Source organism: Lampetra planeri, chromosome 43 (assembly GCF_965212315.1).
Source record: "Lampetra planeri chromosome 43, kcLamPlan1.2.h2, whole genome shotgun sequence".
In the NCBI taxonomy this organism is placed as follows: Eukaryota; Metazoa; Chordata; class Hyperoartia; order Petromyzontiformes; family Petromyzontidae; genus Lampetra; species Lampetra planeri.
In genome coordinates this window covers 5,828,267-5,852,423 of record NC_136149.1, presented here as the reverse complement: position 1 = coordinate 5,852,423, position 24,157 = coordinate 5,828,267, and the positions used below count along the sequence as shown (strand labels likewise).

Genomic DNA, 24,157 nt, shown 5'->3' with positions numbered 1-24,157 from the left:
AAGAGTTCGGCTCTCTGACCCAGGCATGCGTCAAACAGCATCTGTGCAACTCACATCTCCTGAAAAGGAGGTAGCTGATGAACAATGCTGTGATTGAGTGTAATAAGTAATATTTAAAAATACTTTTTTTAAAACATGCTTTAATGAAATGAACCGTATGAGTAATGGCAGAACTCCATGACTCCAGAAAGTGGCCGCCAAGCTTGCCATAACATAAGGGGCCGTGGTGATTTACAGCCAACGTGAGTTGAGCGTGGACAATTAGACCCAAGCCGAAACATAAGATAATAAAAAAATGTTTAAAATGTTTTTTGATAGAATATAGTATTGTCATCAGTATGACATAACTATACCAAGTTTGCAGTCGATACCACATTGGGAAGTGGGTTAAAATTGAGTTACAAGATTTGAGGATACCACAACAACAGAGTGAGGTAATAGAAAGCGTGTAAAAAGATTGTTTATTTTTTTGGTAGAATATAGTATTGTCATCAGTATGACATAACTATACCAAGTTTGCAGTCGATACCACATTGGGAAGTGGGTTAAAATTGAGTTACAAGATTTGAGGATACCACAACAACAACAGAGAGTGAGTTAAATAAAAGCGTGTAAAAAAAATCTAATTTTCAACTCGGTTGAGTATGCCTATATATCGGTTTGGCATCCTCAACATCAAAATTTCAAAATATACCTGCAGACTCTAATGGTGGCAAAGACTCATCTACAACAGCTGTTACATTGTACTCCGGAGGAGGTAGTGTTGTGTTTTGGAACGTTACAACAGCCCTGCTGGTAAAAAAAAACAATCAGAAGAAACAGCACTGTTTGTACTTTGAGGCTTGTTTTTAGTTTATTAATATCACTAATCACATGCAGGAAAAGTTTAAAGTTTCTAGATCCTTTCAAATAAATCTGAGACGTTTCACTCTCAAACAAGTTGACCGAAAGCTTTCGTGACTGCAGGAAATCATATTCTTTGGGTATTTCGGTAAAGTCACGTAGATAGGTTCAAAGAAAATAACAAAAAACGACGACGTTTCCATCGCTTGTGTTGCGATCGAAACGTCGTAGTTTTTGGTTATTTTCTTTGTACCTATCAACGTGACTTTACTGAAAGACCAACAAGTGTCTTAACGCGTGAAGTAGCGCTTGTTAAAATTAGATAAAATTTTCTAGAGCAGGGCGGTAGCAGAATGCTTGGTGCACTACGGCTTGAACACCGAAGAGATGAACATCGATCGTTCAACCCGCACTGCCCAGCGGTCAAACAACCCTCATGGACCAAGAAGGCACGGGGGAAGTCTTCATCCAGCAGTAGATTGACAGAGTGCACAAGAAGTTGCGTGCGTTATAAAACTAAAAAAGTTAATTGTTGCTTGTTGGGGCGCATACTTAATAGTAGCCAGTCGTCTCAAGAAACGAGTGGCTTGCTGTTCAAGGTCACCTTGCGTGTTTCATGATAAATTGGGAGGAGGATCGGAATGAGGAGTGGGGGGGAGGTGGTTTCATTCCAACACAGGGCCTTGGGGCCTGAAAATCTCCGACGGTAAATGCTCGCCATGCCCCTTCCCCTAATTGGGCACCTAACACGCCAGTGTACATAGCCTGCATTTAATTAGAACAATAATGTATAGCGTGCACAGAATGCGGGGCTGGTGGGATCTTGCACCTGTCCCCCCATTCCACGTCAGAAGAACCCCCCGTGAGCCGATCCCATGTGAGCGGTCCGAGTGAGATGAGGGGGTAGGTGGTGGTGTGTCCGCATCGGCTGGCGTTTACGCGTGTGACAGGGCGTGAACAAAATCTCTGGTCGTGTAATCGTGCAGTGTCATAAGCGCAATTCCAAGTGTGTTTTGGGTAGATAATTAGAGACTTTGAAATTACTCCACTGGAAAGATACTTTCACGAAATATTACCGTCAGAAAAGCCACGCTTCTCAAGCGGCGTTATCACACCAGCAGCAGCAGCAGCACCGTCATCGCTGGCCGAGACCGGTGGTAGTGCTAACAGCAGCACCGTCATTATTGTCAGCAGCATCACCATCATCATGACCATGGGCAGCGTCAATGTCATTATCAGCAGTGACAGGTCAGACACAGTGGTAAGGTGCGCGGTGACAGAAATGGTGCGTACAAAAAAACTATTGTTTAAAAGAAAAGTTAACATTAGCTCATGTCATAAATTAAAGGAGTGGCTGATGCAGGATGCAAGTATCATCAGGACTGGTGAGACAAAGGTGACACGGCGCTTGGCCATACAACCCTCTTGTACTGGGTTTTCCTGAACAGGAGATCACCAGCAGTACCTGCTGTGACACTGTATGTGCGGACACGGGCGACCTTTGCGTATTCATATGCATGTTGTGCACCGAGTTTGTGCCTTTTCACTCGGCCACAGATGCATCATCACACTGAAGGCAGCCAACGGGGAGCAAAGCATGCATGGTTGACAACTGTGCATGCGTGCCAATCTAACAAGGTACAGTAACATCATCGATTATCCGGTGGTTTAGGGGGGTAGGAGGAGGCAGCAGATTTCCATCATTATTAAAAAAAAACTATTGTTTTTGCACACTCGTGTATGACATTATGTTTTTAGGTGTTACGTATATGTTTGTGTTTAAAATTAGTTTACTTTATGAAATTGGCATAAATAAACATATACAAATAGACGAAAATAAATATCCTGCTGCAAAAAGATGCTGTATTTACTGTACAGTACTTACCACTCAAATCTCGAAGAGTCCATATCATGGGGTGATGTACGTAGTAGTACTACGCTCTTGTTTAAAAACTTGTGTTTGACGATTGCCGGACTGATGCAGCCTTTAGACCGGTGCTCCGGCAAACGCCCAATGACACAACGCCCTTTACAATGAATCCCACTGTGTATATTTTTGTATTTACGAGTTATTGGTCATGAAAAATCTTACATACGTGCAGTATTTTTCACTGTTTAAGTTGTTGTTTGTAGTATATAATGTACCGTAAAAATATTTGACACTGAAATCAAGCATAGCTACTTTCTTTTGGCATGGACATGGTGCAGATCTCCAAACTGGTACAGCCTTAAGGACGAGCGGTTTTCCAGCGATCACCGGAGTGCATGCCGGTTTCACCGGATCAGCCCGGGACCGGCAGATGTTGGAAGCCGGATAATCGATTATCTACTATGAGTATATAGAGAGAGACATTTGAAGCAGATAATATGATTTACAGATGGTTACACAATGTCCCAGGCACTCGTTTGAGGCTGGGTCGACTTAGGGGAGGGCTGGGACCGTTTCAGAAAATCGTCACTGGTAATGAGCTTGTACACCACTCTATCCGTCTTCATCAACACGTTAATAAAATACTGTAATTAAAAAAAGTCACCGTTCCCTTGACTTAGCTTCCCACAGGAATCCGCTGTGCACATTCAAAGTACTGGTGCAGTCATCCTGTGCCAACACCAGCGGAAGCCAATTACACATCGACATTGTTCGCATTCACGTTAAGGCATGTTCCGCCCCGAGTACGAGAGAGAAGATGCGAGGATAATGTAAGAGGCAATGTCAAAATTGCACACAATGGACACACACACACACGAGTCCTCTGAACTGACACCATGTCCAAGTAGCCAGCTGAGAATCCTCGGATCAAGTCGGTCCTTGGCTGCTGCAAGACTCTCAAGTCCCATGCCAAGTCTTTCGCTGAGTAGCAGCAGCGACCTCCCACACGCTGCTCTTGGGAGCATTCGAAGAGCGCATTGTGTTTTGCCTTGGCTCAGACTACTGAGCACAACTGGGGAATTTTGTGGTTATTTTAAACGATGCATTAATTAGAGCCAGACATTCTGCAGAAACACAGTTGAGCTCCAGTTTCTCCCAGCAGGTTCCCATCTCAACCACAAGTTTTCAAACCCCATAGCAGCATGATGACATAATGAGTGGGAATCAGACGAACCTCATTGTATAATACGGTTTACCCAGTTCAAATTGTAATTCATACCCTGTGTGAAGAATCATAAAACAAACACGAACCCCATTATTAAAATGTGAAAAAGTTAATTGGCTGCTGAAACTAATTCGTATGCATGTCAAATGACTTCCATCTAACGAGCAAATGCCAGGTAATTAGGAGTGAAAGAATTATAGTTATTGGCTAATTTAGACATTCTTCTCGTATCTGTGGAATGTTTCCGTGACCTAAACACATTCCTGCGGAGGGAGCTGGTAGGAACGTTGGGTTGCTCGGTCAATGGCCAGGGTCAACGGCGGCGTGGTGTATTCCGTAAATATGCCCGACTGTGAGGGCGGGCACAAGCCGGCGTGAGTAGGTTAAACGTTGAGTTTTAAAAGGGCACCACGGGGTGACCAGCCCCTCCCCACCCAGCCCCACCCCCCACCCAGCCCCTCCCCACCCAGGCCCATCCTCACCACCCAGCCCCTCCCCACCCTCCCCTCCCTACCCAGCCCCTCCCTGCACGACGAATGGACACAATAATCCCCTGTGGGCTGGTGGAACCAGTGGGTTCCTACCAGTTAAAACATTTTCTGCTAAACCGTTGGACACACACAACACACACGGGAGATAAATGTGGACAAATGTAAAAGTGTTAAATACGATGAAGAGCCCCGGTGGTTGGCATTTCCATCGCTCGGCCAATTTGTATTAATTGTTGGTTCGCTTGGTGTCAGAGATGCCAGGTAAATTCTGTTGGAAACATACAAAGGCTGCGTGTGTGCGATCACATAGTTCCGTTAAATTTTTCAAATATAAGCTTTGTTGAGGATAGGGATGTGTTTCGGCGTGTAATAAATGAGCCTTGCGACTCTCATTACTCACTGTCCCTTAACTGCACGGCAGTCTACAATGTAAATATGCAGCTTGAAGAAATCAAGGTCTGGAGAGCAGAGGAGCAGTGTTTCATAACCGGGGGTACTTGCAACACCTCCCCGCGCGCGACATCTCCCTACGTGCGACATCTCCCTACGTGCGACATCTCCCGGGAATATTCACGCAAATGGCGGTCGTCACATGGGGTGACCGAGCGGGTTGCTGCTCGGTAGTGTCTGCGCTAGCAATTCTAACCCTGATAATTGTTTTTTTACCCTTCTATCTGGCAACAAAACTGACACCTTTTTTACAAGGAGTCATGTTTGCATAGACCACAATACCTGCAGTCATAATGCAAACAAAAAACATAACTCTGATAATATGCACTGTCCTTGAAGTTGATTGGTCCACACCCGAGACAGCTTTCCTTAGAGCCTAGTCTCACATGGGTTGGACCAGATGACGCCAAAAGGCGCACAACTCAAAGACAATGCACCATCAGAGTATGAGAGCTCGAGGTAAGCATTTACACCATTGGAACCTCATTCCAATGGAACCTCGTTCCAATGGTGTAAATGCTTACCCCGAGCTCTCCTACTCTGATGGTGCATTGTCTTTGAGTTGTGCGCCTTTTGGCGTCATCTGGTCCAACCCATGTGAGACTAGGCTCTAAGGAAAGCTGTCTCGGGTGTGGACCAATCAACTTCAAGGACAGTGCATACATTATCAGAGTTATGTTTTTTGTTTGCATTATGACTGCAGGTATTGTGGTCTATGCAAACACGACTCCTTGTAAAAAAGGTGTCAGTTTTGTTGCCAGATAGAAGGGTAAAAAACAATTATCATATTTTTTACCGGCAAATGAGGTTCCAATGGTGTAAATTCTAACCCTACCGTACGTTTAAATTCTTTCGCACCGTACGTAGCCAACCGTGCCCATCGGAGGTGCGGGAGGTCAGGGAAGTTGTGAAGCCTTACGCTACTCACCCGCTGGATGAAATTTGGTAAACCCGTGCACTTGGCCGCTCCCGTCGTGCTCTCCCGAGGCTCTTTCTCTTTGATCGCGTTAATTTAATTTGTAATTTACTGATGCACATAATAATAAAGCAAAACATTGTCAAGCCTCAAAATAAAGGTTTTTTTGGTTAGATCGTATAAACGTATCGTAACCCTCCACCACCCAAGTAAGGTTTGTCGCGTAAACAACGCGCCAATTAGTTACTACTTCAGCCCACCCGGTGTGTTGGAGAGTAAATCCACAACGTTTACAATTTTAATACGACATGTCGCTGGTAATTACATCCAGCTTCATCGAGTGATTTGCCGGAATGTTGTGGATTTACTCTCCAACACAGCGGTGTGCTGAAGTAGTAAACTAACTGACGCGTTGTTTACGTGACGAACATTACTGGCTGTGTCGGGTGGTGGAGGGTTACGACACATTTATACTTACGCACATCTAATCCAAAAGACGTTATCATGGATATTGGTCACGAAAGCCTACGTATTAAACATTGTCAAGCCTCGATTTAAAGCTTTCGTGACTGCAGGGATTCATCTTCTTGATTCTTTCGGTAAAGTCACGTAGAAGGGAAGTAATAAAATAATACAAATAATAAAACATAATAATATTATTTTATTATGTTTTATTTTTATTATTTTATTACTTCCCTTCTACGTGACTTTACCGAAAGAACCAAGAAGATTGTCAAGCCTGTCGGGGAAAATCTTTGGCGTTCCACACCCAACCTTCCAAACGCTCTGCGTCCTGGTGATGTGAGTGACCCCCACTTAAATAGCCATTAAAAAAAATGGAAATGAAGTGTAAATATTTAATTAGATTATTTACTCGAATGTTATTAAGCATTAACTACATGTCTTAGATATTAATTACAAATACATTATTGAAATATTCAAATTTTTCAAATATTAAATTAAATATATCGTCAAATCCTACCAAGCCAGATATATCAATTTGCCATACCAGAATGTAGCAGTAGCGTGTGTAATAATATACAACGTGGAATAATAAAAATGCACGAGAACGTGTCATATTATGTGCAATCTATAAATTAGCAGTTAAAAGTGTAATAAATTAACTTACACCAATACCTGAGTGTTGGGGATGGTGAGAAGGAGGTGAGAGGAGAGGGGTTGGTGGTGGGGGATGTGGAACGGGGTGATGGGGAGGGGGGGGTGATAGGGGAGGGGTGGTGGGGCGTGTGGAAAGGGGGTGATGGGGGGGTGATAGGGGAGGGGTGGTGGGTGATGCCACCGCATGCTGCTTGCGTTTGGCCAGATAGAGGAGGCTAATCAAGCACGGTACGGGCTAGGGAAGAGATAGATAGACTCATGTGCTGATTGGGCTTGCCGATGACTGGTAGCAGGAGTGTCAAGATCAGCCTGTGTGGAGGAGGTTCGTGAACGACGGTGCTGAGGAGTTGGAGGCAGTCGCCGTCCAACCAGGAAGGGCAGAGGAGCGACACTCACAACAACGAGCGGGGCGCCGGGCGGCTAAAACACAACGAGTTGGCGCAGTCGGCGGTGGCACAGCTGGTGCATCTGGCAGTGATCTCAATCAACCCGTGGCACCTGCTGGCTGTTCCGTGACCTCCTGCCAGCGGACTTTCGACACTTTACGTGGGCCTCAAAGTGCACCTAGCATGGCACAAGCGCCAGTGGTGATGTGACCGCCACTTTGTGGTGAACGGCGGTTGTTGTTGTTGCTGGGGTGGGGTATGGTGTAGAGGGGTGACAGGGGAGGGGTGGTGGGGCATGAGGAGGGGGGGATGGGGGACGTGGCAGCACCTTGGACCGAGGGACACAAACACTTTACAGTACAGCAAAGTCCACATCGCATACCATAACTTAAGTATTATATTTGTTGGCCTGTACAAACACACACATACATTTACCACAATACCTATATGTATACGTGTAGAATAACGCAGGTTGTGCTTTTTTATACATCGATTTTAATTTGTTTTCAAGATCGGCATACTCTGGCCAGCCCCCGACCCCCCATTCGTCGTGCTGGGTGAGTTGATAGGTCTCCTAGGGAGTACGCGACAAACAAAAGGTTGGGGGGTCAACACCGCTGTGGGGGCCATCTCGTGCGTATTATATAACTGCGCTTGAGCATACGTTTCAAAACGGAATCTTATCTTGAACAGGAGCTGCACAAATCCGCACAAGATCAACGGTGCCAACCCGATGCCTTCTCCGTCACGGCAAACGGGGCATGATGACTGCCGTCAGCGAGCAAACTCGGCTCATCGAACAGGGGGGGCGGGGGGGGGCTGCAACTGTCACGAATGCTTTTGCCGCTGCTGAGATGAACCTGCTGCCAAAGTGTGTGGCCTTGGCTTTCATGAGCGCCGACACGGTCATGCCAGAAATAGAGCACACGCACAAAGCCGCCGCTCGTGAGATCATGCCTCTCTCTGTCCGCGATCCCATCTGTAGCCCTGTTGAAACCAGTGGTCTTGCGAGGAACGTCAAGGACATTATCAAAACCATTGCCTCTCCTCACCCACAATAGACCAGACTAAGCGAATGAATTAGATTCAATATATAATGACATGAATACGAGTAGAGGACAACGATGGATTTAACCCTTTTCCATTCACCAGAAACGATTCGAATTTTTTTTTTACTTTACCGGTACGTTTTCAGGTCAGAAGATTTACCGAGGTTCCCACAAGGCCATGCGGGAGGGCGTGTGGTACAGTCTGGCGTGAGCTATCGTAGCGTGCGGTTGTGTCGCTACAGTTCCCTGCGGTGAGTACAATGTCTTTGAAAACAATGGCGCTTGATCTCTCTAAATAAAATTAAACGTTAATCGCTTGTGCGTTCCGAGATTAGCAGTGGATGGGACACCACCCTGCAACTTGCAGATGTCTCGGAATGGGAAAGGGTTAAGAAACTGTGTGTTGGCAGTGATGTCAAAGAAAAATGATCTAGCCACCAATGTACATTTTGTAAACGCTCCAGATATATACTTTTAGTCGGGCAGGCAGCATTAATGGTTAATTTACGGTGAGATCGTTTTCGTTCGACAAGTTTTTAAATCAACCCAATTCTCTCTGTGTTTAAAAATAATTGGCTGCCATGCACGTGTGTGGCTTAACACACATTATTTCATGTGCTCGGCTGGCGTCTTCTTCGCAAGTCATTTTGTCAAGACAGCCTTGACTGTTAAGTTGAACAAAACGAAAGCAATTGTGGAGAAGGCGAGGAAGAATAAGGCGTGATTGTCAAATGAGGAACTAATTAAGGTAAAGTCCATTGAAATTGCTTTAAACGGGTGGGCATTACAGTTCATAAATATGATACAGCAATCCCCTTCTCAAATTACGGACGTGGAGTGCAAAGCCACTTTATTAACAGCACACCCACGTGCTTGCGCTCCGAAACTGCCCAACAAGACTACCGAAATATTTCCTCCGCGTGTCAGCAAATGCCCTGTTCAATAAGCATTCAGCATATGTTAGGGGCACGCTCGCTTTAATCAAAAGACGACTCCGGGACTCGTTTGGCGTGGATGCGTCATTATTTTAGCCCGCACGGCACCCGAACCTAATGCAAACTGCTGGACAGGCGAGAAAAAACAATCGGTAGGAATGTCTGAAGGAACTGTGCCAGCCCATATGGGTATAACTTGTGAGTATGTGGAAGAAGCCATAGACAGCCACAGCACCGTGCTGCATTTTTGAGGAGCGACGGAGGTTCCCGCACACATGTTCATGCAACGTGGGGAATTATGTAAGCTATCACCATTCACTAGCATGTGTCCATTTAAAGAGGGGTGACGAGGTTCACGCCTTCCAAGCTCAGGAATATCAACAATTGTTCCTGCCGTAATAAAACGGAATTACCACTTGTGGCTCGGGACCATGAACCTCACGCAAGCACCGTCAAAATGTAAATTTTGAGCACGAACACAAGACACAAATAAACCACTAAACGTACTGCACGACACACAGCACATTCCTGATGTGGCGTCTATGGACGCCTCTGCTGCTGGAGGATGAAGACAATGCGAGGTGTGCGACAGCGAAGGGAACGAGCATGAAAGCACAGGTTGGGGCTTGGGTCCGGAGGTGTTGAGTCGAAGTGAGAGCCCCGGGATTAGGCAATGCGTCACGACTGGCTGCTCTGGGCAATTAGACTGTAGATGCTGCAAACTGTGCCAAGGCCTCTCGTCAACAATTTCAAAAGAAAGGCGAAGCAGCTTGCAAAACAGCTGCAGCTTGTGGTGGGGAGAGGGGCAGTGGTGGAAATGGGCCAGAACGCCCAGGAACGCTTAGACCCCAAGACTAACAGAAAGACCCACAGACACGCACAAACACAATTAGAGACCCACAGACACACAGAGACCCACTGACACACAGAGACCCACTGAAGATGAACCCACAGACACATTGAGAGACCCAGATACACAATTAGAGATCCAGAAACATGCACAGAGACCCACACACGGAGCAAAGCTCCTCCTCCTCAGATTGAGTGATGGCGAGGGGAATCATTTATGAGTTCCCCCAGTAATTCCTTCCCATTTCCAGCCCTGGAAAGGGATGGTAAAGGACTCTCTGGTATCCCTACAATTCCATAAAAAAGGCAGTAGTAGATTCCTTGGCACATGACACATGGGCTGGACACACACTCGCACAAGTACCCAGAGGCAAGGGATCAAGATAGCGTGCTTATGCTACAACCAAGCAATTGTCTGTAGTTCAATGACGAACCTCTCCTTATAAACGCAGCGTGAGTTTCTTCAGAGCAAGTGGGCCAGGCGTCAACTCTGCTCACGTGTTTCTCCGTAATCTACATTGCATAACAAAATAGGCACAGAACTGTGAAGTGAATGTGATCTTGTTCACTCTATACATCCTTTCACCAGGCAAGCACTTAAGGATTATGCAGTGGCCAACATATTAATTCTAGATTTGAAGCTTTCGTGACTGCAAGGATTCATAGCAATCGTGCTGTGACGGTTCCAAGTACTTGAAACAGCAATCGTGCTGTGACGGTTCCACCTGAAGACGGCAGCTTGTGTTGCCTCCGAAACGTCGTGATTTTTATTTTATTTTATTAATTTACATTTTTTACCTACGCATTTATTCCTGAAAAAACCTAAGAATAAGTGGCCAACATATTGTTTCTTTTATATATATAAAGGCCTAAGTGTGGCCCTTGCTGCCGGGAAATTAAGGGTGTGTATAATGATTCGTCAATTAATATTGTTTCTTAAGCTCAAGGTTAACGCATGTTGAATACATTATTTGCGATTGATATCAATCATTTGCAAATGTTTTCCTTCACCGTAATTAAATAAATGCGACAGGGAAAAAAATTTGACGGACAATGCAAATGCAACCATTAAATGAAACGAGAACATTTTTAATTGTTTGACGAGAACCGTGACCGGAATGAGATGTGGAAATGCAGGACCACGCAAGTCCGAGCGCGGTGGTCATCGCGCACGAGTTCTGTCCATCACGAATGCGCGTTGGCAATGGGGTGGAGAGGCCTCCATCCAGCAGTGCAAATAGTCATGGCGCACGATGATGTACGTACGCACTTTGAACTTCTTTCGCACCGTACGTAGCCAACCGCGCTAATCGGAGGTGCGGGAGGAAGGACAGCGAACAGTACTGCGGTGCCCGATATGGAATTGGTTCCACGGATTGAAATGTTCAGAATATCGAGTGAGAAATGTTGAGCCAACGTCCATTGTTGCATCACCAAAGGCACGATGCTGCTGGCATCCACTGCACCAAGAGACATTTTGCGCGTGGATACCACTAGCCTTAGGTTAAGTCCAGCCTCTATTGTCCATCTTAGATATCGCACAAGAGCCCTTCCTGGTGCCAAAAGGAAACCGACAAAAACCTGCCATTTACAAAAAATGAAGCCTCATTCACACAAAAGGTTTGCAAAAGCACAATGAGCACACGGAAATAATGCGCGAACGTAAGCCAAGAAACATAAAAAACGTTACATCAGCTTGCACTCGCCGCATGTCTGAAGCACGGCACGGTGCATCAGGGGGGGGAGCATGGAGCCAGGGGCAGTGGATGGAAGCCGTGACCTTCCGTTGCACAAAAGGGTCTGTATCACAACCAGCGCGCAGGTGCCCATGACGTCACAACGACAACAGATCCCCCGTGTAGCCTCAACAGACTGTCGGGGCGAGCGCTGTTAGCGAGCACCTATTTAGGCCGGCATGGCACACGAAAGTGGTAGGTGGCCAACACCACGCCCAGCCTCCTTTGTCTCCCCAGTGGCAATGTTCACGCACCGCACCAGATATTCATTTGAGGCCGAATCGACCAAGGGGAGGGCCTAGGACTGGCTCAGATAATCGTCACTTGTGTCGGCCGTGAGCGGGAATCGAACTCGGGTTGCCAGGTTCATAGCGCAGCGTAGCGCTATCTCTCTCCCACCACCATCGCTCTGCCAGGCACAGTTCAGTCGGGTCTCCTCCACCTCTTCCCTCTCCCCTATGCCGCCAAAGTGACGCATCACTGCATCTTATAATGGAAGCGTTTCTCTGCGGCACCCCAGAGTCAATGTCCGGGGCAGCCGGCGATCGCGCTGCCACCTTCCTTGACCGTGTGCCATTTTAACAAACCCTCCTCCCCCCCCTCTCTTTCTCGCTTGTCGAAGGTTTCGCTTTCACGCCTCCCCCATGAATATCCTCAACAAATTCTCTCACACGAGCAGTGTTCCGGTCAGGAGTTTAAACCCCCTCACTCCTCCGTCAGCCTTAACGGACTTACCCATACCTCAATGTACTCGCTCATTCAAGTCCAGCATTGGAAGGTTTCACTATACACCCGTGTGCAACTCAATGCAAATGTTTTCTCGTTGATCAAAAATACTTCCACGTTCAGATTCAATATGCGCAAGACCTTTAGCTGGCACGTGCTATTTGGCCCGGCATGCTCATCAACTCATGGATTCAAAAGCAAAAACACAGAATATGCCGTCTGTCGGAGGCCTCTAACCAGCATTGCACACAATTGTTAACCATCTGCTTTGTCGTGTGGACACACGCGCAATGACCCAACTCGGGTATTGATAATTAACTGTAGATGAATTTAATCGCCAAAGAATGTAAGCAGTTTCCATGAACCTTGGGTGAACTTGATACTTTGTTCACCAACCTAAAGACAGACCAGTGGTTTGCAACCTTTCTGGACCGATGGACCGCTGTCAAACCATAAAAAAAACCTCTGTACCACCGTGCATCAACAAAATATAATTCTAAAAAAATATCATTCCAAATTATCGATTCTGGAACATTCCTGCAGACCACTTCCCATGGTCTTGCGGACCACCAGTGGTCAGTGGAACCACTGTGTTGGGTAGCACTGCTCTAGACGACGACTTGAAGTTTCAAGAATCAAAATCTTAATTGATTATAATTTATCAATGTGTGACCATTGTTCTTCAGCAATTATTTCTACATATAAAATCGAATAACTCTCGAAATATTAACATCCTCCAGAAATGCTCACACAAGTCTGGAAGGGTGAATATGTGCAGTAAAAGCGTTTCCCGAGTGGCTCATCCACACCTATCCTGACAACAGAGGCAATGTATCTCAGTATTTTTGGTTGAGAAATTACGAAACACAACTGAACTGCGATAACCATTGGCCAAAAGTGTCAGCGAAAAGTCTGCTCATTAAATCTGCATATCATTGACCTAGACACGGCGTAAGAAATTATTAGGCGGCATCTCTTGGTGAATTGTGGGTAGTAGAATAGTGAATATGAAAAGTATATTGCATTGCAAATATGACATTAAGTCCATAAACCTTTCAGAGCAATGTTTTCCAACAGCATTTACGCTGGGGTCAACTCTGGACACAATTATCGTTGTTGTGAATCTGAACCGGCTAGTGCGGCCAATTAAACAAAAGCTGCTGCCGCTGCTGCTGGGTTGTCGGGTCGTCCTTGCCAAAAGCCGTCCACAACCACAGTGCCCCCCCCCCCCGTGCAGGAAAGCTAAATTGTACAAAATAATGATGTTCCTTTTCTGGCAACAATTGTGGACGTAATAATAGGGTTGTTCCCCTTTTTTCTGGCAACAAAACCAAAACCTTTTTACAAGGATTCATTTCATAATTGTGGACATTTTTAAATAACTCAATTTAATTTAGAAAAATAGTCTTCAAGACTGAGTACAGTATTGCACATTGTAATTTTGGATGGGAGCCGAGACTTAAATTGACAGTAACCATGAACGTGTCATGTTTTTTGATTGGTGTTATTGCTGATGAACACACAACAACCTGCGAGTCGTAACCCTAATCCTAAATATACCCACGACCGACCACTGCCACAATTCCTACCAGTGTTTACTCGTGAGCGGCCTCCGAAGCAGCAGACATTTCAAGGTGATTGTTTTTTTTTCTTCCCTCTAACGGGCAGGTGCCAGACGACGTCATTAAAACCCGCTGCTTTTCAATAAGGATCCAAAACCAACTTTAAAATAAATCACCTTTTTGAAAAATGTAACATCGCTAATGGAGCAAATGCAGATACGACAGACCGATTTTAAAACAACGAACGCAAACACGCGGTAGGTAGACACAAGAGTAAAGGTTTCCTTCAGCTCGAAATTTGCTGCTGTGTGCACCCAACGCTTTAATGAACACAAAGCGCTAAGTATTCTGTGCAAGGGAGTACCACATCAAATGACTTTGGCCAACAACGGGAGAACTCTTGGGCGGCCTTCACAGCAATTCAGACGAGTGCCTTCCATACAGACCCACAGAGTCACCGTGTTGTCAAAGTCAAGTGGGACGCAACAATGATGCTTATGCGTGGAGCGACAACAACACAACTGCATAGCCACCTTTCCGTACCGAATGCAAGCATATTGGCTGCTCAAACGAAGCCGTGCCAAAAACACAGATGCCAATTACTGTTTTTTTCCTCCCAATTAACATTCATTTGTGAGTAGCTAGGTAAGGAAAGGCCGTTTAGAGCAAGGTTGAAAATGAATACAGTATACAAATAGCACATGGACCTTTAACGCCCAACATTTATATTGTGCTGCTATCTGCTAATTGCCCCACCCATTCTGAACAAAGCCGGAGAGCAGCCGAGGTCCATGGAGCAGTGGGAAGAAAGAGTGAGCATTGGGAGGCAGGGACACATTTTTTACTGCTCATTTTATGCACAGGGTAAACATTCTAGATTTGAAGCTTTCATGACTGCAAAGATTCGTACTCTTTGGTTTTTTAGGTAAAGTCACGTAGATAAAAAAGATATATTAAATTAAGTTTTTTTATTTTATTTACTTTTTTACCTACGTCACTTTACCGAAAAAAACAGAGTACAGGGTAAACATGTTGTGTAGAGTAAAATGATTTAATATTGTTTTGTCTTGTTGCTTATTGCCGTGTACGGCTTCCTGAGAATGTCTGTACTTCGAATATCCAACCTTATCCGTCATTGTCTGTGCTCTGCTAGATGAAGGCCCCCCTCCATCACGGTGTCTCAGTGTTGCGAATCCACAAAGACAAAGGTCACCCGTATAGATTTAAGAGACTGTTGGAGCAAGTGCTGTTAGCAAGCACCTATGACGGCCGCCGCCACGGTACGCGAGGGGGTGGGTGGCCAGCACCGCGCCTGGTAGCCGTACCGGGTACTGATTTGGGGCTGAGTCGACCTAGGAGAGACCCAGGACTGTTTCAGATAATTATCACTGGTGTTGGCCATGAATTGAACTTGGTTATCAGCGCACGAAAAGCTGCACGACCGCTCCCCACGTGAACGTGATCTCATAGCTCCATCGAAGTCATTTCTATCGTCTTAGGTGCGGTCCGTCCTTTTGTATGCGATTCAGTGGCAATGTACGCAGCGAACCAAGCTCTCAAAAGTGAAGCCCTAAATACAAATAAGTATAAACGATAAACACTGAGGTTCCTCAACAAAGTTAGAAAATATAAAACAAAGGGAGTCGGGCAAAGCGGTAATCTCCCGCCAACGTTATTTACAGCAACGTTAAACGGCATCACGCAATAATTGGATGAATAAATAAACAAATATACAAAAAAACATTAACTATCTGGGGCTCGCTGATCGCACAGCTATTATAGCCACTGTAAATTCGTCGCAGGACATGATTTAAGAACCGTAAGAAGAAAGGCTGAACATTCATTTGGGATCCAAGTTAATCATGAGAACAACAACAGGCGTTAACATGCAAGCGCACTGTACTGGATGCATACATCTGTCGGAAGGACGCCATTATGAATACACATCAAAGTTTCCCTGCGGCATCTAGCGAAGGTGGACAAGGACATACATAGACGAGCGATAGTAGACTGGAGTGTTTAGAAGCAGAAATAACTTGATAATGAAAGCCAACAAATTATATCAAGCGTAAGTGTCCCCACGTGCAGAACTTTGCACTTAGGGGAAAATTCCGTACTGTGCACAACAAAGTGCAATGCCTTTGGCTTCAGATCTGGGCAGCTCATCTCGAGGCTAAAAAAAAACCGAACATCGTCTCAGTTGTTACTGTGCGACGATAATGCACGCACACGGCCAATATCCTTGAATCATTCACTGCACTAAATTTAGATCTAAATTCGGTTCAACAATGATGACTTGGTCAGCAAATATGCAGTGAACCATTCACTTCTCTACCGGACGAAGCAAGAACATTTTTAATAACTTACAGAAAGATTAATCCTTAAAGGATTCCAAAGGCCTACATCACCTGTAGACCATCTATCAATGTGACTTGCTGCTATGATGTATGTTATGGGGGGCGGGGGGATGCTTTACGCTGTGTCTGCAGGATGATTGCATAATTGGGATGTAATTCATGAAACGGAGGAGGGAAAAATCACTGTTGGATAGCAGATGGAGACTCGTTCTTGCTTTGCAGACGCTGCCATGCGAGCCCATTAATCCGGAAATGTATTCAAGAGCGTGAAGCTTGATTTAAGTGTAAAAAAACACCCCCGAACAGATAGCACAACATGTATACAGCAACGTTGATTTCCAGCACACGCAGTGGAAGTTTTGTTCAACAAAAGGAACGTGGCCAGTCCACCGTTTTTGCGTCGACAATTTAGTTTGTCTGCAATTGTGTCAAGCGGTGAAGATTCAACTCTTTTTTTAATGCAACCTGAAAGCACAATTCAGGTCAAATCATCGTTTCAAAATAAGCAAATTAAATAAATAGGTCTGGAGAGAAAAAAACGGTTGCAAGTGAAAATGTCATAAGGCTGAGGAATACACGGATTTCAATTTGAAGCCTGGATCTCAGTTTTTTGTAACCAAAACTTATTTTTAAAATTAATAAAGTTTTTCACGTGAAAAAGAAAATAAACTGGTGAAACATCGATGTATTTTTTTTTACCAACAAAATAGCGGCCAGCACTGTCTGTCAAACCCAATGTTTGTCGCCACCGACTGGCAGCACACCTGCCGTTTGTATCAGGTGGAAACGAAACAATTCTGAAGCATCTACAAAGCCTCTTCTTCTTCTGCCTACCCAGCAACGGGATGGATTGTGCATGGCTCACGCTTTACACGCACCACATTATTTTGGCATTATTTTTTCTGTTTGAAATGAGATCTAAGCTCGCACTAGATCTGGTACAATTTTCGCTATGCAAAGGGACTTTTTTATTTCCTTGGTGAGCTCCCTTCGCCTCTAGTCAATTGCAGTGACCTCTGGTTGCCCAACGAGGTCAGTGGCTCCACGAGCCACAGATTGTCTGGTGGAGCAGATTCGGCCCAGCCAATTGACTTACCCAGTCCGACAATTATTCTTCAACTTAAAACAGAAATGCTTTGACCACCCCGGTTGTTTAAAACGTGTTCACGCGCACACACACAATGTGCTCTAAGTGAAATTCACATTCACAGGAAGAACACGCTAATCGTGAAATTGTTTTCTTTGTTAAGCATTATTGATAATACAAAATATGTATGGGTAAAAATACGCATCATTTTTTTTACTACGGTATTGTATTGAAACGGTAAAAATAGAAAGATCGAACACAAGGTTACACAAGAATACGTATTTGCGTGATTGGGTGCTGCAGGATAGCTATTTGCAATGCTTGTGTATAACCATCTATCATACTGTTTACGTAACTTTCAAATTGACCTTTGTGTCTGTGTCTTGTCAGTGTGTGTCATATTCCTCAGCCTCTGATTGCAGTCTTGTATGTGCTGCACATATTGAGTGTCTGCTTGTTTCAACTGTGTCTGGTTTCATACCAGAGTTTGTATCTATGATTATTATTGTACATCGATAACAATTAATGTTCATCAGAATGTGTCTGCACATTGTTCTGCTCACCAGTGCGCTATCACCATGTCACAAGCTACGACCATGTCACAATGTGTACATTGCCTATCCTGTTATCTATCAAACAAAGTACTAGACATGACATTTATGACAATACATTGTCGCTATTCAGGGTTTTTTTTATTTCCAGAACCTAATTTTTTTCGTCTCGTTTATAGTTTTGGTCACCCAATTATTTGTTTATGTAAGATCACAGATTTGTACACATGTACCGTGAACGTAAGATTAATACATCAATTTACGGATTTCCACATTCCTAATCTGTGCCCCTATGCATCAGTGTGTTCACCAGGCTGTCTGTACGCACGTAACAGTGCGTGTGTACAAATGGCTGTCTGCGTGTGTACCAGTTTGTAAATTGTCTCACAGGATTGCTAGCCAAGCTTTGGTGGCCAGCACACTGATTATAAACTACGTCACACATGTTGCGTGCAGCAGTACAAATCCGTCAGTCGCCCACGAAGCCTGTGGGTACGTACCCAATGCACACCACCTGCTTCTCCGCAGAGTCAGGAGACAAAACCAGCGATCATTGTATCTTGGCAGCAAAATTTGCCGAATGTGCAGACTTAATGGAGATGGGATTGAAACCACCACCCCGTGCAAAATGGTTTATTGGCAAGCGCGCCCGATCACGGGGCTGTTCAGTCAAGCCTACGACCCGACCCGCTATGTTATCTAGCCGTGCACAACATAAACCACGATTTTTACGGTGCACAGGCACGACAGAGAACCCTCGCCCTGCCCCCTTGTAACCACGAGGCCGGAGAGCTTTGCAACCGGTGGTGCCGCGGGAAAATTCCCAGGTGTGCCCTGATGTTTTCGATTTGATCAACAGAAACACAGGGCAATGAAAGAGAATAATTGACAAACACGTTGACAGAAACCCACACGAATCAATTAAATAAGACAAATACATAGGCGTTGAAATGAACACAGTAGACATAAATAAAACCACAAAATTGATTAACAAATGCCATATTTCCACAATGGCAAAGTCCATCCGTAGCGGCGTTATCAATTTAGAAAGATGCGTGCACACACACACATCATCATCATCAGTCATGAGCAATCGACTGCTGGATTTAAGGCCCACCGTAATATTTTGGTTTGGTGAAGCGTGGAATAAATCGAGGTTGTGAGCCACGATCCACCTTTGTGAAATACACAAGGTGATCATCCAGGCCCTTCCCTCCCATCACCTTCCCGTCCTAACGGACAGCCTGCCCCATCTGCTCGTTTGCCATCACGACAACGATTAACTCCCCCACTCAACAGCGTCCTGCCCTCTTACACCTCGAACGTGGTGCGCCATTCTAGCGGTTAGAGTCTGTGCAGACCCCTAATTATCATCACACCATACACATAATGACCCCCCCCTCCAATCCTCCAATGATGCCACCTAAACCAGAGCAAATATAACTCGTGGCGATTACGGTTACAGTAATGGTGACGCACTCCACCTTGGCGGTTTCGTCACGTTCACCTGAATCCACAGGAGCCCGTGTCCCTACACCACTGTGCATCAACCCCCCCCCTCCAGGGTGACTCCCGCTGTGCTGGAGGGAGGGTTGGTGAGTTGGGGGTCCTGGAAATGTTGGGGGGGTGTTGGGGTAAAGGATGGGGAGGGTACCTGGAAAGGGGGGATCACTGCGACCCCCCTCACCCGCCCCGGTCGCCCCATTGTAAATGGCAGAGCCACCAGTCTATCACCGCACTCACCTCTAAATGTCCCTACATCCTGGCTTGCCTGTTCCATGATGAAAAGATTCATCCATCACGTTCCCCACAACACAAACTCATATTCGCCTCCAATCACTGGGTTCACCCTTAAATGGTATGTACGGTGTAAATCTATCACCGCAACAACTACAACATCGCAACCTCATAAGTAACGACGACGATGGTGAATATTTATCTCCCGGCCACCATCATCACGACTGGCCCATTCAACTTTAACTTGTAACTATTTTTTGTTATTTTACCAGGTAAGGCCCACAAAGCTACGTAGCTCTTTTTCAGAAGCGACCTGGCCACAAATGATAGCCCAACTTAGTGGCTTATCGCGTGGAAATGTTTATCAGCCACATATTCTAAACGTATGTTTCTAAATGTTAAGTGAAAAACCGGAGGACCCGGAGAAAAATCCACGTGACCGCAGGGGGATGAGAGACACGCAAACTCCAAATATACAGCAGCAGGCGTCAGGGTCGGGATCAAATTCACGTCCTCCTGCGTACCAGGCGAGGTAGTTAACATCTCGCCACCGTTCCAGTAGCAACAGCTTTCTGTCAACAACCCTCGATCAAGAGGAGGTCGTGCTCCCTGTTGCTGCTCCTACATTCTAGAATTAATTTGCTATGGCCATCAACACCGCACAGCCCCAAGTAATTTCCCCCCCAGCCATTGTTTCTATGAATCGTATCCATGAGCATCTCTATCATCAGGTCATCTCAATTCCTTCGCAGGCCTGTAAGAATGTCAACGCTCCTTGCCTGCTCTAATTAATACAACCCCACAAAAACCACACCCTCAGCACAACAACAAAACAAACCCTCCCCGGATGGGTAAAGGGTTCTCCGATTTGTTTGCGTGGTTTTGAGATGCGGTCGGCTAGAGAGACGCTTTGGGAGAGAGAGAGAGAGAGGCAGCAGCTGTTGGCGGAATTCACGTCCATGAGTCTCTGGCTCACGGCCACGCGTGACACAAACGTGGAGGACCCTCTTGAAGGCTCGCCCGCAACTCTTTCCCGATTGTATCCCTTGAGCACTCTCCGTCAACCCTATGATGCCATTTAGGGGCCATTGCTCCTCGCAAGTGAAGTGTTTGTGGGATGAAGACTTTGACAATTTCCCGACACATCTGCCGTGTTGTCAAGGTCTTGAAAGGCGGCAGCAGCAGCAACATCTCATCCCCCACACACGAGTTGGAGGGGGGGGTACATGCCTGTCACGACTTTGTACCCCCATTCATTATCAAAGGCGCGATCTAAACAATACGCCAATGAAAGAGCATCGCTATTATCTTAAGCAGTCTGTACTCGTTATTTGCAATGTTGTCGTCGTCTTTGTGTTTGCTGTGTTTAACGCACCGCGGATCTCCCCGTTGTAAAATAGCCGGGAAAGCTGTGAAAAGCCTCACCATCGTCCAGGTGTAACGAGTCAAACGCACCTCCGATTAGCAACGTGTTGGCCACGTGCGGTGCGAAAGAAGTTCAACAGAGTAGCAGTGCGTGCGTGTATCGCGGGGATGGCTGTTGTTGGGGGGGCAGTTGTTGGGGGGGGGATGGCTGTTGTTGGGGGGGGCTGTTGTTGGGGGGGGGGGAGTGGCTGTTGTTGGGGGGGCTGTTGTTGGGGGGATTCTTGTTGTTGGGGGGAGCTGTTGTTGGGGGGGGGGGGGTGGCTTTTGTTGGGGGGACGTTGTTGGGGGGGGGTGGCTGTTGTTGGGGGGGGCTGTTATGGGTCGGGGGGGGTGTTATTGGGGGGGGGGGTGTTGGGGGGGGGATGTTGTTGTTGGGGGGGATGGCTGTTGTTGGGGGGCTGTTGTTGTTTGGGGGGGGTGGCTGTTGTTGTTGTTGTTGGGGGGGGGGGGTGTTTACCTCTTGGCGTCGAGTCGGCTGCCCTTGCGCTGCAGCACGGCGGGCACGCAGCTCGTGAGCTCGGTCCAGTCTGCGTGGAGGCCGCAGCTCCATCCCGTGGAGAAGCGCGAGAAGAGCCACGTGTCGCGTCTGCCGGGCCGCAGGCAGGCGCACTTCTTCTGCCCGGCCCGGCACTCGCACGGCAGCTCCAGTTGAATGTTGCGCACGAGGTGGCGGCCGAACGTGGTGCCGCCCGTCTTCTGGATGTGCAGGAACACGATCACGTCGTCGCCCTTGAGGTCGAAGGGCACCGTCTTGTCGAGGTCGCGCGTCGCGAAGTGAAACTTGCGCACGTAGTGAGGGTCGGGCGCCGGGTAGGGGTCCAACGAGGAGGAAGAGAGAGACCAAAGGGACGACGACAACGATGATCCGCCGCCACCGCCGCCGCCGCGATGGGCCTGTGGCGGCGGCGTGAGTAGCAGGAGGCCGCAGCCCGCGCCCGGGCACACGTACTGGTAGGCGATGGTGAAGAAGATGAGGGCCGCCGCCGCCACCAGCAGCGCTTTGCTCAGCCGCTGGTCCATCTCTCGTCCATGAAAAGGCGCCCGGCGAACCACCCCCCTACCTACCCCAGCAAAATAACCCTGAGGGTGACAACAACCGCGCTCGTGTGCCCACCACCGCTAGCGCTCAGCCCCGGCGAATCACGCGGCCGCCACCACCACCACCGCTACCGCCGCCACCGCCACAAGCGCCACCGTCAGGGAGTCGCGGCGCGGCCGGTGGGAGCAGAAGGCGCCCAACAGCGCCGCGGTCCCCCATGGCTCCCTCATCCCGGCGTGCAGTGCGCGCGTCGCGCGGTGACGTCACGTCGCGCGGTGACGTTGCGTCCGCGTGACGCGGGGACTTGTTGTGGAGCAGGGGGGGGTGGAGCGTTGGCGGCCATCTTACGTAGGGGCTCGAGGCAGGGGGGTGGCGGTTGACGCCTATTTCGGGTTTCGCCCGCCTGCAGCGTTGGGCCCCTACGTAAGATGGCCGTCAACGCCCCCCTCCCACACACGCCCCGCGGACCTGACGTCAGGGCTGTTGTAGAGGGGGGGGGGACGTTGGCGGCCATCTTACGTAGGGGCTCGACGCTGCATAGAAGAGGCAGGCAGGGGGGAGGGGCCGCCTGTCCCGGTTTCGCCCGTTCGATATTTCGCCGTAAGAATCAAAAGGAATTAGAATATTCTATTGATTAGCGGAGTAGATACGCGATTGAATGAGTGTTGTGATTTATATGTGAATGTAGGGGAGTTTCGAGATCCGCCTCTGACTGGCATCTAAAATTTCGTGTGGCAGAAGGAATTGATTTGTAACGCAATCCGCCGTGTTGAACTTTATCACAGTTTATAACTGTATCACAGATTATAAATGTTTCACAGTTTATAACTGTATCACAGTTTATAAATGTATCACAATCCAACTGCATTGTGCTCACAGACCTCATGTTGTCCTAGAGGCAAATGTGCCCGGTTTTAGTCTACAAAGCGGTCCAGATGTCTCGTGACCCCCATTTAATTATCTAAAACGCAATATATACTTCTAAAGTAAGGTTTACTTAAAAACAGAAATGAACGTGCAAAGGGCAAAAACACAAATTTAGGGGTCAATTAATTGAGAGGGTTGCATCAACCCTCGGGTGGTATCGATTAATATCGATACGAGACATCAGTCTTGAGTTGAATAATCGATCGCTATCACGTTCTCCGTGACACCCACCCCCTCATTGTTTACGCAGCATCCCCAAATCAGACGCCAGATGATGGATTCGAGTTGGGGGTAGGGGGCAGAGCAAGCGCGGTGACCTTGCGTCTGTGTCTGGCCTCAAGGTGCACGTAGCCTGGCACAAGCGTCGTGGTGACGTCACCGCCACTTAGTGGAGAATGGTGGTGGTTGTGGTTGTTGTCTATCGACGCGCGCTCCTTGCAACAGGCGATGAGTTTAGGGGCCGTCCATAAATGACGTCACGCGATTTTGGATGATTTTTGACCCCCCCCCCTCAAATATGACGTCACAAAGCTCTGCCCCCCCCCCAAAACATGTTTCAAATCGCTTTAAACTATTGTCATTGTAGTGCGTATTTAATGTGGCGCTGCACTCTGATGTTGTAGGAGAAAACATTTATTAAAAAGTCTATTTAATTAAGTAGAACGTGTTGTCTATATTTATTTAAAGTTGCGCATTTTGATGTGACGTCACATTTCTCACCCCCCCCCCCCAAGGTGCGTGACGTCATTTATGGACGGCCCCTTAGTGTCCGTGAACTATCAGGCGGTGGTGCATCCGTCATTCGTCTCAATCAGTTAACCCGTAACACCCACTGGGTCTGTGTGTGTATCTGGATATCTCTATGCATGTCAATCAT

General features: G+C 47.0%; 1 protein-coding gene across 1 annotated transcript in view; it reads right to left on the bottom strand.

Moving 5' to 3' along the window:
* The window catches only part of LOC144732629 (heparan-sulfate 6-O-sulfotransferase 1-like), a 62,534-nt gene extending 39,918 nt beyond the window's left edge, over positions 1–22,616 (bottom strand). The window contains exon 1 of the mRNA XM_078614129.1: positions 21,772–22,616. Within this exon, the coding sequence (XP_078470255.1) occupies positions 21,772–22,334 (563 nt within the window). The 5' untranslated portion in view covers positions 22,335–22,616. The remainder of the gene's footprint in view (positions 1–21,771) is intronic.
* Positions 22,617–24,157: the final 1,541 nt, after the last annotated feature.